Below are 15,140 nucleotides of genomic sequence, written 5' to 3' on the forward strand. Positions count from 1 at the left end.
GGCAAATTAGACTATTACATTTGGGATGTCTTATATGACGTTGATAAGATATGAATATGGATTTTTAATTTATACTTCAATTTGTTAATAGATAATCGTCATTTTTTGAACAGAAACTTTCAGCTTGAATTTTAGGATCACAGACTTTTTCTTACTTATCCGCTACTGAAGAGTGATGAGAAGCAGTAAAGCAGAAATAGGAATTTCGTCTTGGATTTGATTACATCTTCAATAATTCGGTAGAATCTTTATCGTCTATAGTGATTTGACGTTGTAATATACCAGTCTTAATTATGTGAGAACCAAGGCCCAGCTCTCAGAAGGTCCCTCTTGTAGGTTCATATCAAGCTTTTGAAAAGGCATAATCCTCTCTAACATGCTACAAGACATTTCTTAGATTTATCTTAAATATATTACCTTTATCTTTGTAACCTCGCGTGAGCAATAACAATGAAAAAACAAAACAAAACAAGCAAACAAGAACAAAAAAGGGAACTACCAAAAAAAGACAAGCAAACAAAAAAACCAAATATATCTCTACGCCAGTAAAACGTTCCATATCTATATTAAATATATTTTTAACCTCCCGTGAGCAATGAATATCTCATTTTATTATATATGTACTGAGATTTACTGCAAAATGAATATGTCAAATAAAAATGATGCGTTGCAGAGTACACGCAATCTGATTGGTTGTACGATTTTTCTCACTAGTGAAAAATACCGTATGACCAATCACAACCCGCAGACGAAAGTTTTCACTAGTGACAAAAATCGTATCGATTTTCCCGCCTTTCACTGACGGCGTCACTAGGCAAAAGGAAAACCAGGGCGTCTTCTTCGAGCAATTCAAGGTTTGCAGATATAACTTCAGTAGAGGAATTTATTGAAGGACAAGAAAACGAAAACACCAGGAAGAAAACTGAACAGAATGTTGCTTTGCTTAAGGAGTTTTTGAGGCTAAAAGATGAGTCAAGGCCTGTAGAAGAAATTCCCCCACACGAACTGAGTTCATTCATCAGCGAATTTATCATAACAGTAAGAAAGAAAGAAAACAACGAAGATTACGAACCCACTTCCTTGCGTGCTATGATGGCCAGTTTTGAACGGTATTTAAAGAAGAAGAATTACGGCTACAGCATTATGAGAGACGTCGAGTTTGAAAAAGCACGAACGGCATTAAAATCAAAACAAAGAGATCTCAAGAAGAAAGGCAAAGGCGATAAACCAAACGCTTCAGTTCCCCTCACAGAAGACGACATAAAACTGCTGTATGACAAAGGATTGTTAGGAAAGTCAACTCCTGAGGCTCTACTGAATACAGTTTGGTTCAACAACACAGTCTATTTCGGTCTCCGTGGTTGTAAGGAACACAGAGACATGTGTTGGGGCGATGTGCAACTACGCCAAACTACAAATGGCGAGGAATTTTTAGAGTATACTGAGAGACAAACTAAGACTCGAACCGGAGAAAATCCCAGAGATGTCAGGCAAATAAAACCGAAAATGTTTTCGGTTCAGGGAAGTGAAAGAGATCCCGTCACTGTTTACAAATTCTACGCGGAGAAAAGACCGTCGGAAATGAACGACAACAACGCGCCATTTTATCTAGCAGTAAATAACTGTAAAAAACAAGATTCTTCTAAACCATGGTTTAAAAAGTCAGCCGTTGGCGTGAACAAGCTGAATTCGTTAATGAAAAAAATGGCAGAAAAAGCCGGGCTGGGGCCCAATGTAAAGAACCATAGCGGTCGCAAAACAATGATCCAAACTTTAACAAACAACGACATCCCAGCGACAGATATTATTCAACTGTCGGGACATAAAAATCTTCAAAGTGTGACAAATTATTCTGTAGTTTCTGAAAAACAGCAAGTAAAAATGTCTCGTACTTTAAGTGAACTGATGTCCGGGAATGTGCATAGCTTAGAGAAAACTAATTCATCTCAAGTTGGAGAATGCTCCACTGATCCTTCAGCTAGCTCGGCGGGTCGCTCGGCGGCAGATCATCACCAACAAGCGATGTCGCTTTTCACGGGCGCTGTTATTCATGGAGGTCAATTCAGCATTTCTATTAACAGCCTCAATCAATCCCCGAAGTTGGCAATCCAAGAAGTTGAGGTAAAGTCTTCTCCAAAGAGGTACAAAAGGCTAAAAGTACTGGACTCTGACTCTGATTAGAATGCATGCATTACTATAATTAGATTTACAAAACAGTCAACTTTTTCAAATTTTATATCTTAGTTACGGTTTTGAACGGCGATATTTAAAGCTGAAAATTTTCATTGTTATTTAAAGTTAAAGAATCGTTTAAAAGTAGACTTTGTTCCACTTTCTTCAGAGTCATTGAATAACTTTAATGTTGTAGGAAGTTTTGTACGTTCAGTTTGCTCGAATAAAATCATTCGCAACTCGTTGTGGTCTTTGTGTTGATTTCACCGCGCAATTGATAGTTGTTAACATTATTTTGTAATATCTCAGTACATATATAATAAACAAATTACCTCATGGTTGGTTCGCTTGTACGATTTTTATTCACTCGTTGTGAAGAATCGCAAACTCACTCGTTCGCTGCGCTCACTCGTTCGTTTTCGATTCTTCACAACTCGTGAATAAAAATCGTACGCACTCACCAACCATGAAGTAATCTCTATTTACTTAATAGTACTTCTAATAGCAATGTTACCAATAGAAGGTAACACAATTTTTCTTAATTTCTTTAATTTGAGCAGCATTTAGGCATTTATTATCTTGAAGCACAATTTAAAGTAGGTCGTGTTAGGCTAATTTAACTAAAGAGCAATTTGACTCGCTAGTGGATAATAGATTCTGATTTCACTTTGGTAGCTTTCGACTCCAATGATAATCCAACACAATTTGACTTATTGCAACAATCTAATTTGTTCTTCACTTGCTTACACAAAGTACAGCCCTACCGACAAAAGAGTTGCGAGAATGAAATCAATACTGTTATCTATCTTGTTTATCGCTCTTCTGCTAGTGTCCCTCGGGCTCGAAGAATCTACTGTTTCGACGCACCAGCCTGGTAATATCGAGTAGTCAACGGCAAAAAAAGCGAGCTAAACAAACAATAGGTAAAAAGCGAAGTATTCTTTAAAAATATTTTGGTACCCTTATGACCGTACATCTAAGGTGCTGTATCACGATACAATAACAAAATTCTAATTTTTTGTTATAACCATGCCCTATTTTACTTCTTTTTTGCCAGAGAAAGTGATCATCTATCGGCGAAGTTTGTGCGAAGCTGCAAGGAAATTGAACTGTTACCGGAAGATGGAAGCTGAAAGACGATTGAGAGCCAACAGAAAACAAGCGCGAGAGTTCATAGTATTATAATCTTCGCTTTATATAGGGAACAGCGTTAACTTTAACGATGAGCCATTTTAGATGTAACTTAAAGTTACACTATGTAAATGTTTGAGATGAAAGCGAACTGAATAAAACGAAAGGTTATTTGACACTTGCAGAAATTGCAAATTTTATACTGTAGTGGCAATTGCCAGAAGAAAACTATTAACACTGTAATCCGATAGCAAAGGGTGGAGGATAAGGTAGGGAGAATAGGCTAGTTGGTGACAGTCGCAAAAGGTCGACTACATCCGGGATAGTGTCGCCCTGAAACAGTTAGGCATAATAATTTCTTACATCCAATTATCAATATGCCAACTTACAATTAATGAACACTATCTAGCATAGTCTAGACGGAAAATTTAACAATTAAGGAATGACGCTGCATCTCGTTTTAGTCAGAAATTTGGTTGTTTCGTCTTCAAATAGCCGTTAACTCTTTGGGACGTCTTATATGACAATGATAACAGAAGTAATATAATTTCAGTATCCTGCAGATTAACACAAAAGAATATAGAGGATTTAATTCCTATTTCAATATGTTAATAGAAAAGCGCAATTACTGAACAGATAATTGCTGCTTAAATAATGATCAGAGACCGTTTCTTACTTTAAAAGTTATCTGCTATTGGAGAGAGATGAGAAACAGGAAAACCGAAAATGAATTTCGTTTAGGATTTGATCACATCTACAATTAGTTAGAATCTTTACCGTCTATAATGATTTGACGTTGTATCTACCAGTCTTAATCGTATGAAATACATAACGCCCAGCTCTCAGACTGAGTTTCTGTTATAAGTTAGTATTAATCTTTTTAGAAGGCATAATCCTCTTAAAAAATGATACAAGACTTTACTTTTCAAGATTTCGACGAGCAGTTGTTACCAAATTATGAAATATATATTTCGGTTTTAGCTTGGCGCGCATTTGCTTAGCAGGCGTCTTTATTCCCTTTTGATGTTTTGGATAACAATTACAACAACTGCATTGGATTAAAAACAAAAGTAATTATCACACAAAGAGCCTATAAGGGTTATATATAAACCAAAAAGAGAGCATATCTTTAATGATCGTCCTCGTATCATCTCAGCCTCGCCATATTTACATTGGAAAATTTTCATCTTTGAGATAATGGAATCAAGCGTTCTTGCGATTCTACTGAGCACTTTTCTGGTAGTGGCTTTTATAACTGAAAAAGCTGCCGGTATTCAAGCACTACGATGTCCTCAGGCTCCCTGGTGTAAAAAGAACAAGGAAAATCATAGAGAGGTAAATTTATTGCGGCCATAGCTAGCATTGCCTTAAGTAACCTTTATCTCGAACTGAGGAGGTATCACAGAAAATCTGAGACCTACTCTTTGGTGACAAAGAAAACACAAACAAACAAAGTAAAACAAAACAAAGATCAAAAAACGAAAACAAATTACACATCGACAAAATACCATTTGATCTGAATTTACTTTGCTTGATTTGATTAATTTTCTTTTTGGAAGTTCTTGGCTACCTTTAAGCTTAGGCTCCATAATTTAAGAACTGCTGGATTTCTTTTTTCTTTAAGGTAGCAACGCTGAAGTACAGACGGAGTTTGTGCCAGGCTGCACGGGAACTGGCTTGCAACAGGGAACAAGAAGATGTACCCGCGCAAATAATGAATGAATATAAGATGCGATAACGCTCTTGCCTTTCAATGTAACATGGAATCTAACTACACGGTCTTAATGAAGCCCAACTTTGAGTGTGATTTTAAAAAGAGCAAGCAAAATAAAGAATGTCATTGATACGGATCAGTAACGCGATGCTTCTTATTATTTTTGCCATTTTCATATTTTTCAGTTATGTTATTGGTATTTAATTTTTTTAAGGGTTGGTAAGCTCAACAGACACTTAAAGACAAGCAGAACTACTTTCGAACGATATGGCGGTGGTTAATAACAAACAAACAGGCAAAAACAGCAACAAAGCAAACAAAAGGAAAGAAATGATAAACGAAAAGCAAAAGAAAAAAATAAGAAAAGAAAGAAAAAGCATGGTGCTTTGCATGAATAATAAATAGCCAAAATTTCTACGCCGGTAAAGAAATAAGGGCCATGTTTTTACAGGGAGGTGGGGGACGCCCAGGTAGATGAGGTAACCGGCGCTTACGTGGGGAAACCAGCCTGCCCATATAATCTCTCATTTTGATTTGATCACGTTTAAATGATTGGTGGGGTGACCCGCAGCAGGTTACCTCGCCTACCTGAAGTCCCCCACCTCCAGGTAAACAGGCCCTAAATTATGTTCTAGATATTTTGAAAATCGCTTGATGTAATGAAAAATGGTGTCCTCATTCTGGTGTTGAACTTTTATCCAATTTACAATAAGTAATTTACCAATGACCCAGTTAATTAACTAAATTGTAACAAGGTATATCAACTGACCAACGGGAAGAAAGATAAAAATCAAATTAGCGTGGGGAGAAGAGATAAACATCATAGGACCTAACTGTTTGACTACGACAAGGGGCTATTAGCTGCAGTGTTTCAACCAATTTGTTCTTACGATAGGAGGTAAATGAATTACAAGAATATCATGTAACGCTTCCGCTTTAAAAGCTGAAATGGATCCTTCAACTTAAAAAGGGTGTATTTACCAGGTCACTAATTCTCAGGCGGTGTCTGCTCAGTTTGTTGGTCCGTTTTAGCGTCTTTAATTTTCTTTCTACGTGATTATTAAAATTACTGTGTGTTTATTGGGCAGAAAAGGTGGTAAAGTGACATAAGATAAAGACTTACATTAAACCTACGCTCAAAATCTATACTTTATTTTATAACCACTGGCAATTGCTTAATTGTGTCGCCTCACATTAGGAGCAAGGTGGCACAGTTGTTTGGCCTTCGGGGCGCGTAGTCCAGAGTTCGATCCCAGGTGACATCACATCCTTCTTTCAACTTCTCTCCTTTTTGTATAGCTTTGCCTAGCTCTAAATACCCTTAAAACGGGCGAGCATTGATGGAGAGAGAGAGAGAGGAGGGGGAGGGGGGGGGGGGGGAGAAAGTAAAGTGAGGGTACCGTCGACCTCAAGTTTATCAGTTATTACCGTTACGAGTTATAGACGAGTTATGGTTTTTATTTTAGAAACCTAAAATGACCTTGGGCTGTTTTCATTGTTTAAGTAATATGTTTCTTTCTTAAGTAATAGCGTACCTGTTAAGTTAGCAATTAACATAAACACACACACTACACTGTAAAAACTGACCAGTTATGGTAACTATATTAAAAGGTTATAACCAGTTACAAAAGGTAATTTTAACCTAAAATAAACTAGTTAAAATCGTAACCTTTATGTTATTGGTTATATTAAGCAATGATCAGCAGTTGTTGTGACGGTTATAATTCCGTTAGAACATTGAATGGTCAAAATAACTTTTCATGGCAGTCAAAATAACGAAACCAAATGGTTAAACAAATGGTAAAAATGTGCATCGAACCTCAAATCAATGGGTTAGAATCTTTAACAATTTGTTGGTCATGACTTACCAATAATGGTCTGTTATTTAGAGCTATGAAGTAAGGTTAAACACTGAATGGTCAAAACTGACTTTTCCGAGGGGTTAAAATAAACGGAAAACCACGGAAGGAAATGGCTACACAAATGGCAAGTATGAGTTTACAAAAACAGAACATAAAAGCCTTTTATCCAACCTTCAACACAGACTTTTCCCTTACGCTTAAGAAAGAACAAATAATCAGCATTGATTATGGGATTTAGGATAGGTTAAGATTGGATAGCCAAATTAACTTTCCCCGACAGTTAAAATTTTTTAAATGACATGCATGCAACTCGCGTCTTGCTTCAATGATTGGGCTAGTACGCGCTCGCGAGAGGCGAAGTCGCGTGACGCGAGGACTATTTTCTTCTTTGACGTTTCTCTCGACGGACTAGCCGAGAGAACTAATCGTCATCTAGGTGAAATGATTCTTCAAGATGTCCTGCACAGGTTATGTCATTCAAATCAATGCTGAGCGCCTCGAGAAGCCAACAGCCATCCTTGCGTGTCTTCAAAAAATACTTTCGTGTTTTTCACCGGTCACAAAATTCCAGCGGGTTTCCGGTGTTTTTCTTAAGTGACCTAAAGTAACTCTATTTCGTCACGTAACGAACCCTAAATGGCGTTAGATGTTCTCAGTAAATCAACAATCTTACTCAGTAACCTTTTTATAAGCTTAAACTATTTCATGGTTGGAAACATGTTAGGCGAGTTTACTCGAGAAACAACTAAGGGTTTTTAGAAAATGTTGCATTGTTTCCTGTCAACTGTAGTATGTTACCTAACACCTTGACGTTAATCTACTTAGCTAGCCAATGAGAGACTTGGTATTTCAAAATCAATGCCAAATTCGGCTCTCATAGTTCAGTTTTTTACTTTAACCGCCTTGCGCCAAGCTGAATTCAGTACTCTCGGTTCATTGCTGCGAATAACATTTTATATTTCGCCTGGATAAGGCCCCTCAGTTAAAAGTCAATGGGAGCTCGTTTCTTAGTCACGGACAGCAATGGAGATGTGGCGAGTAAAAAGGTAATGTGACTTCAAATTTATGCAAGTCCGAAGACAACGTCTTCAGAATAGATCTCTCACTTGAATTTCAGTTCTTTACTACTTCTATAAAATTCTTAGCTAACGTATACCTTGCAAATCTTTTATTCAAAGGAGGATGATAAGAAGATCATGGCAAAATTTACTTCAGTTGACCGCCTGAAATAGATAAACAAAATATCTGCCCCGTCGACTAAAGACAAATCATGACAAACGAACATCAGCAAAATCTCGAAGACTTGCTTCACCGACCTTCACTGAAACAGCATGACCGGTATGTATTGCTTATTTTTAAACAGAACTCTAAATCGTTTTTAAAATTATCTTTTTGCAAATAAATAGACGCGTTTTGAGACAACCCCACGCACTTGCGTGGCCCTTTAGAGTTTTTGGAAATGTTCAGTACAGTTGCATAGATTTTGCAGTCTTCGGATGACCATCTTAATTGCAATATTGTACTGCTGTTACAGAGCTATCATACGCAATTACAAAGCTTTTTTTTTCTAATGTAGCTTTCAGTCGCGCGTTGCTCACGATGACCACGCACACGCGTGCGTGCGCGTTCCCTACTTTAACTTAAAGCACAGGCGTATCACTGTAATTTTTCGTGCGTTAACCAGTGAACTTAAAAACGAAATATTTTCGTTTATTTCAGAAATATCACCAAATTTGAACGACTGAGGGAATAAACAACTTTGAATGAAGCTCGGCGAGTATCCTTATTTTCATTACAAGCAAGACAAGTCCTGATCCGGCGGATTAGTTACCCTCAACGGGCCACTGCTTGGAAGAGGATCTTTTTTTGCTTTTTAGTAGAAAAACATGGCTTGTAGAACAATGAAGGGCACTGGTAGTTTTTAGATCATATGCTCCGCTTCAATCATTAGTAAAAGAAAGAAAGTTACATGTACAGTGGGTGAGGAGTTGACTCTTCACTGGAAAGATCTTACAATTATTATATCACTGAATCTCACGAAATTCTTAATTCCCTATGTATTTGTCAAAGCATTTTTGGCAGAAAAGCCACTTACCTTAAGAGTTTAATTTAATCAAAGTACTGTATCACTATTGAATCTGGAGTTACTTGAATTTTTTCTGCTTAAGGATGTTTCTGCTTTACAATCGTATGTACAAAGTCTTGCTTTGCAGTCTTGTGAGAGACATGCAGTATTCCAGTTTAAATTTGCTATAGTTTAGGAAGCAGGGCTGATTGTTTAATCATTCCTTGTTCTGCTTTAAATACTTGTATTAAGAAACATAAGCCTTTTTTACTTGCAATGTTATATGATTATCTTTTCTTTGAAGTTAGTGGTCAACTATGTTGTTGTTGTTGTTTGTAAAGAACGGTTAACATAACCATTAAAAATGTTGCTGAAGACTATTATTGTGAGGTTAATGTAATTCATTATTATCAGTTAAAACAACCGTTTTCTTCTAACCCATATGGAATGGTTAAAGCTACCACCTCTTGACTATTTTAAATGGGTTACCACAGATTCATCACTAGTACCCGAAAAACTGGTTTACCATGACCACAAAAAATGGTTATTATAACTTAACTGTATGGGTTGAAACATATTTATCTTTTTATTTCGGTTATAACAACTAAAAATTCAAAGTTAGTTTAACCAAAAAGTAGAGGTTATGACAAACAATTATTAAACGTTGTGAGAAGTGGCGTGGGCTGTGGTAGAAACAACCATTTTTAAGGGTTAATGTAACCCATAAAGAAAAGTTATTTCAACGGGAATAAAAAATGGTTAACCTGAACTATATTTTTTTGGTTACTGTAACCTAATAAAATACGGTTACCGGGGATTCAAACCTAAACCATTTTTTTGAGGTCTCTATAACTGGTCAGTTTTTACAGTGTAAAAGGGAAAACGGATGAAAACAAATTAGAAAAGACTCGATAATATAAGGCGGATATTTTACGCAGCGATACGGTTAACTGTTCGAGAAACGTTAACAATAAGGAAAAAATATATTAAACGTTATGACCAGGGCAGTTTGTCTAGTCTAATCAGTCATTTACTTGAAAACAGAAGTGTAAGAAAGTATAACTACATGTAGATGCAATTCATTTAAATACTGTAATAGGAAAGCCCTAAGAGCATAAAAAGGCAAACGTTTTTGTCGATAGCAAAAAATTATTCCCAAAGAAAAGGCACCGAACAGATCGGATTAAGATGAAGTCGAATCTTGGCACCTTGTCATTCTTATTGTGCGTTGTTTTAACGATAACTAATTAATTTGAGGGAAACAGAGTGTTTTACCGGCCCAATACCAGGCAAAAGAAATACGGTAACTTTTCACAATCGAAAGTTTTTTTTTTTTTTACAAATATAGGTTTTAACTTGAAGTACAATAATTTGTAATCTTATCATACTGAGGTAATTTGCCACTGTGGCTTGTGAAGTTGTTTTTTCTTGAGCTTGTGTAGCGGCCTTAAGATTTCTTTTGCCTTAAAAACTTCAAATAATAATAAAGCCTAACTATAGACTACCTCCCACAGGTATTAAACACATCTTTTCCTTATAGGATATGGCGCCAATGTACCGAAGAAGTGTTTGTGCAGCTGCCCGTAAACTAGATTGTGGCCTGGTATTAGAAGACAAAGCTAGACCACAACAACGTTGGAAAGTGTAGCCGGGAAAAGAAGGCGAAAAATGAAACATTTAATTGTTACAGACCTTGTAATGTTAATAGTTTAAAGGCGTAAGAAATAAAATACTATGAAACTTGTGCTGTGTTAAAAGAAGTGTTATTTTTTGTGTGTGTATTTAGGCTTGAAAGGGACTAGGGAAGTAAGGTTGGCTTAGAAAATGTGGCCCGGTTTGAAATCTCCGAACGGACGCCATACATGCATGGGTTGAGTTAATTTGTTGTTAGTTCTCTCCCTTGCTACAAATTAGGTTTTTCTCCGCGTATCATCAATGATTAAGGACTAAAATAGCAAAGGCTGTCTCCACTGACGAAAACGATTGCTATCCATTTACAAACTTATTCAATCTGAGGATCGTTAGGACAGTCCTCATGTAGAAGAGAAAACCGATACATGATCAACGAACGAACAGAAAAAGATTAGAGTTGAGGTAACCTCGGTCTGGTTAATGTTTTGGTATAACTAAATGTACTGGTTGCGTTCGACAAAGAGCTACAATCCAATGAAAAGCTAAAACGTTGGATAGCAAACCCAATTACAAACAGGAACTTCAAAGAGAATAATGAAATAGGGTCAGCTCTAACCTCACAAACACGCCGACCACCTGTGAAAAACTCACATCTGACAAGGTCAAGACAAGAATTTTCCAAAAATGGAATCAACTAAATTCGCGAGCTAAGCATAAATTTAAGTACAAGTAAGATGAAAATATCAAAACATGAAAACACCCATGTGGACAAAATCCTGACTAACCATGGCTCACGTAATAAAACAGAAACTAAAATTAAAAGATGACGCATCAATAGCCCACTTCCGAGTTCCAAAAACCCTCGCTTCAGAATGAGGCCAAGTGCACAATCTTGAACAAATGAGTTTCATTAACATGAGAATGAAAAATCATTTCCATATCAAAGGGGCTGAGCACTTAACCTCGTTTTGATACAGAGGCCCAGGAGACTCGGAAATGGCCTATCACTGTGAACCATAAGATAGCATTTTTGATAACGTTATGGCCAAACTGAATGAACGTTTTGCGTCCAGCATTTTTTTTTTTGGCCAAAAACTATATCGAAAGTGGCTATTATTAAAAACTAAAAGTGCAACCATTGCTTTTTTCACTTCTCCTCCGTTCCTTCTCCCCGCTCTTTCCTTTTCTCCTTTCCTTTTCCTTCGTTACTGTGATTTTGGAGCTTCTCGGGCTTAAGAAACCTGCCTTTTGATACCTTTTCACTAAAATGACTGCAAATTTCGTTAGGTTGGTTTTCAAAAAATCGGCTAGATATACAGTAGATATATTTTAATCTCATGGTCATCAGTTAATCCAAGCATCATTAGATTCGGTTGTAAAAACGGCTGCTATTTGGCTCTTAGTATTAGTTAGAAGATAGTTGTGTTAGTACAACTGTAGACGTTAAGAAGAACAGAGAAGAAAGTCGTTACGTCACGTTGCCATGGTAGCAAATTTTCTAGATGACAACAACCAGAAAACGTCACTTAAAAAGTGAATTCGCACTGTTTCAAACTTCATCGATCTTATTCCATTTCATTCTGAATTTGTCAAAAGTTGGTGAAATTTACTGGGGGTTCGTATGTAAATTTAGAAAAAAAAAAAAGAAAATGTTTGTGTTGTGTTCACGTACCCTATAAAGCGGGCGCGTGAAATTTTGAAGTTTCATGTCGCAGTCGTACAACGACGGCTAAGAAATGTACAAAACCATGCAGCGTGATGTACGTGCCAAGTTGTGGTTTTGCTAATAAAGTCCTGATTTTTGCCGTTCTTGTTGCCGTCGCCGTTGCTTAAGCTCCCTATTATTGTGATCCAAAAGTTTTGCTACCGTATGGTAAAGTAACGTCACATTTCTCTTATAAAGAAGCAAAAATAAAGATGTAAAAGAAGACTTCTGGTACATATTTAAGCTGACTATTGATTTTTGCTTTTCGTTTTCGTTGTGAATTGGAGCAAAAACCAGAACTTCGGCAAATATCGCAAATTTATTTATTGAAAAAATAAAAAATAAAAATAGAACTTCTATCATATCGTTTTCTTTTTTCGAACCATGAAGGAGGAACTGGAGTAGGACTGAAGGAGGACTGTAGTCCAAGCCTTATTATGAGGAAACGGACGACCAAACGTACTTAAAACAAAGCTTAGAATTATTACGCCTCATAAAATGTAGATCTTTTGTCGAAAACTGTTTTCACAACGTATAGTTAATAACATGATGTATTGTATTGAATTATGAGTGTACAATAATGAAATTTTCTTGTTTATTGCGTTTATACTACTACATTATAAGTTTCTGCAATTTGATTGGCTTAGAGCAGTCGTACCGTGGCAACCAGCTCAATTAGAAATACCTACATGTGAACATTACAAACCTTTTGTGGGTAGCAGTTTAAACAAATAATACCATGATTTGTACGTGATATTTGGCATAAACATCACTTGTGATATTTCAAAATTAATGTCTCAAATTTCACGAGCCTTTAGGCGAGTAAAATTACGTATGACAATTTCGAAATATCACACATGGTATTTATGCCAAATATCACTACAAAATCATGCTACTACCTATACTAACCAGGATGATTTAGTTCGTTCGTTTAGGATTTGATCACATCTACAATTAGTTAGAATCTTTACCGTCTATAAAGATTTGACGTTGTATCTACCAGTCTTAATCATATGAAATACATAACGCCCAGCTGTCAGACTGAGTTTCTGTTATAAGTTAAGATTAATCTTTTTAGAAGGCATAATCCTCTTAAAAAATGATACAAGACTTTACTTTTCAAGATTTCGAGGAGCAGTTGTTAACAAATTATGAAATATATATTTCGGTTTTAGCTTGGCGCGCATTTGCTTAGCAGGCGTCTTTATTCCCTTTTGATGTTTTGGATAACAATTACAACAACTGCATTGGAATAAAAACAAAAGTAATTATCACACAAAGAGCCTATAAGGGTTATATATAAACCAAAAAGAGAGCATATCTTTGATGATCGTCCTCCTATCATCTCAGCCTCGCCATATTTACATTGGAAAATTTTCATGTTTGAGATAATGGAATCAAGAGTTCTCGCGATTCTACTGAGCACTTTTCTAGTAGTTGCTTTTATAACTGACAAAGCTGCCGGTATCACAGCACCATGTCGTCCGGCTCTAGCTCGCTGGTGTAAAAAGAACAAGGAAAGTCATAGAGCGGTAAATTTATTGCGGCCATAGCTAGCATTGCCTTAAGTAACCTTTATTTCGAACTGAGGAGGTATCACAGAAAATCTGAGACCTACTCTTTGGTGACAAAGAAAACACAAACAAACAAAGAAAAACAAAACAAAGAACAAAAAACAAAAGCAAATTACACATCGACAAAATACCATTTGATCTGAGTTTACTTTGCTTGATTTGATTAATTTTCTTTTTGGAAGTTCTTGGCTACCTTTAATTAAGCTTAGGTTAAATAATTGAGAGTTTCAATTTAAGAACTGCTGGATTTCTTTTTACTTTAAGGTAGCAACGCTGAAGTACAGACGGAGTTTGTGCCAGGCTGCACGGAAACTGGCTTGCAACAGGGAACAAGAGGATGTACCCGCGCAAATAATGAATGAATATAAGATGCGATAAAGCTCTTACCTTTCAATGTAACATGGAATCTAACTACACGGTCTTGGTAAGCTCAACAGGCACAGGCACAGGGTTGGTAAGCTCAACAGACACTTAGGGACAAGCAGAACAACTTTCGAACGATATGGCGGTGGTTAATAACCAACAAACAGATAAAAACAACAACAAAGCAAGCAAAAGGAAAGAAATGATAAACGAAAAGCAAAAGAAAAAATAAGAAAAGAAGGAAAAAGCATGGTGCTTTGCATGAATAATAAATAGCCAAAATTTCCAAGCCGGTAAAGGAATAAGGGCCGTGTTTTTACAGGGAGGTGGGGGACCCCAGGTAGATGAGGTAACTGGCGCTTACGTGGGGAAACCAGCCTGTCCATATAATCTCTCATTTTGATTTGATTACGTTAACATGATTGGTGGGGTGACCGGCCGCAGGTTACCTCGCCTACCTGAAGTTCCCCACCTCCATGTAAACAGGCCCTATATTTTGAAAATCGCTTGATGTAATGAAGAATGGTCTCCTCATTCTGGTGTTGCACTTTTATCCAATTTACTATAAGTAATTTATCAATGACCCAGTTAATTAACTAAATTGTAACAAGGTATATCAACTGACCAACGGGAAGAAAGATAAAAATCAAATTAGCGTGGGGAGAAGAGATAAACACCATAGGACCTAACTGTTTGATTATGACAAGGGGTTATTAGCTGCAGTGTTTCAACCAATTTGTTCTTACGATAGGAGGTAAATGAATTACAAGAATATCATGTAACGCTTCCGCTTTAAAAGCTGAAATGGATCCTTCAATTTAAAAAGGGTGTATTTACCAGGTCACTAATTCTCAGGCGGTGTCTGCTCAGTTTGTTGGTCCGTTTTAGCGTCTTTGATTTTCTTTCTACGTGATTATTAAAA

At 36.6% G+C, this 15,140-nt stretch overlaps 1 protein-coding gene and 1 long non-coding RNA gene across 2 annotated transcripts in view; both read left to right on the plus strand.

Annotated features, from left to right (window-relative positions):
• The window catches only part of LOC140936612 (uncharacterized), a 12,106-nt gene extending 9,446 nt beyond the window's left edge, over positions 1-2,660 (plus strand). Inside the window, exon 2 of the mRNA XM_073386108.1 lies at positions 802-2,660. Within this exon, the coding sequence (XP_073242209.1) occupies positions 802-2,181 (1,380 nt within the window). The 3' untranslated portion in view covers positions 2,182-2,660. The remainder of the gene's footprint in view (positions 1-801) is intronic.
• The window catches only part of LOC140937551 (uncharacterized), a 149,160-nt gene that overhangs the window by 18,492 nt on the left and 115,528 nt on the right, over positions 1-15,140 (plus strand). The window lies entirely within an intron of this gene.

This window comes from Porites lutea, chromosome 5, assembly GCF_958299795.1.
Source record: "Porites lutea chromosome 5, jaPorLute2.1, whole genome shotgun sequence".
NCBI lineage: Eukaryota > Metazoa > Cnidaria > Anthozoa > Scleractinia > Poritidae > Porites > Porites lutea.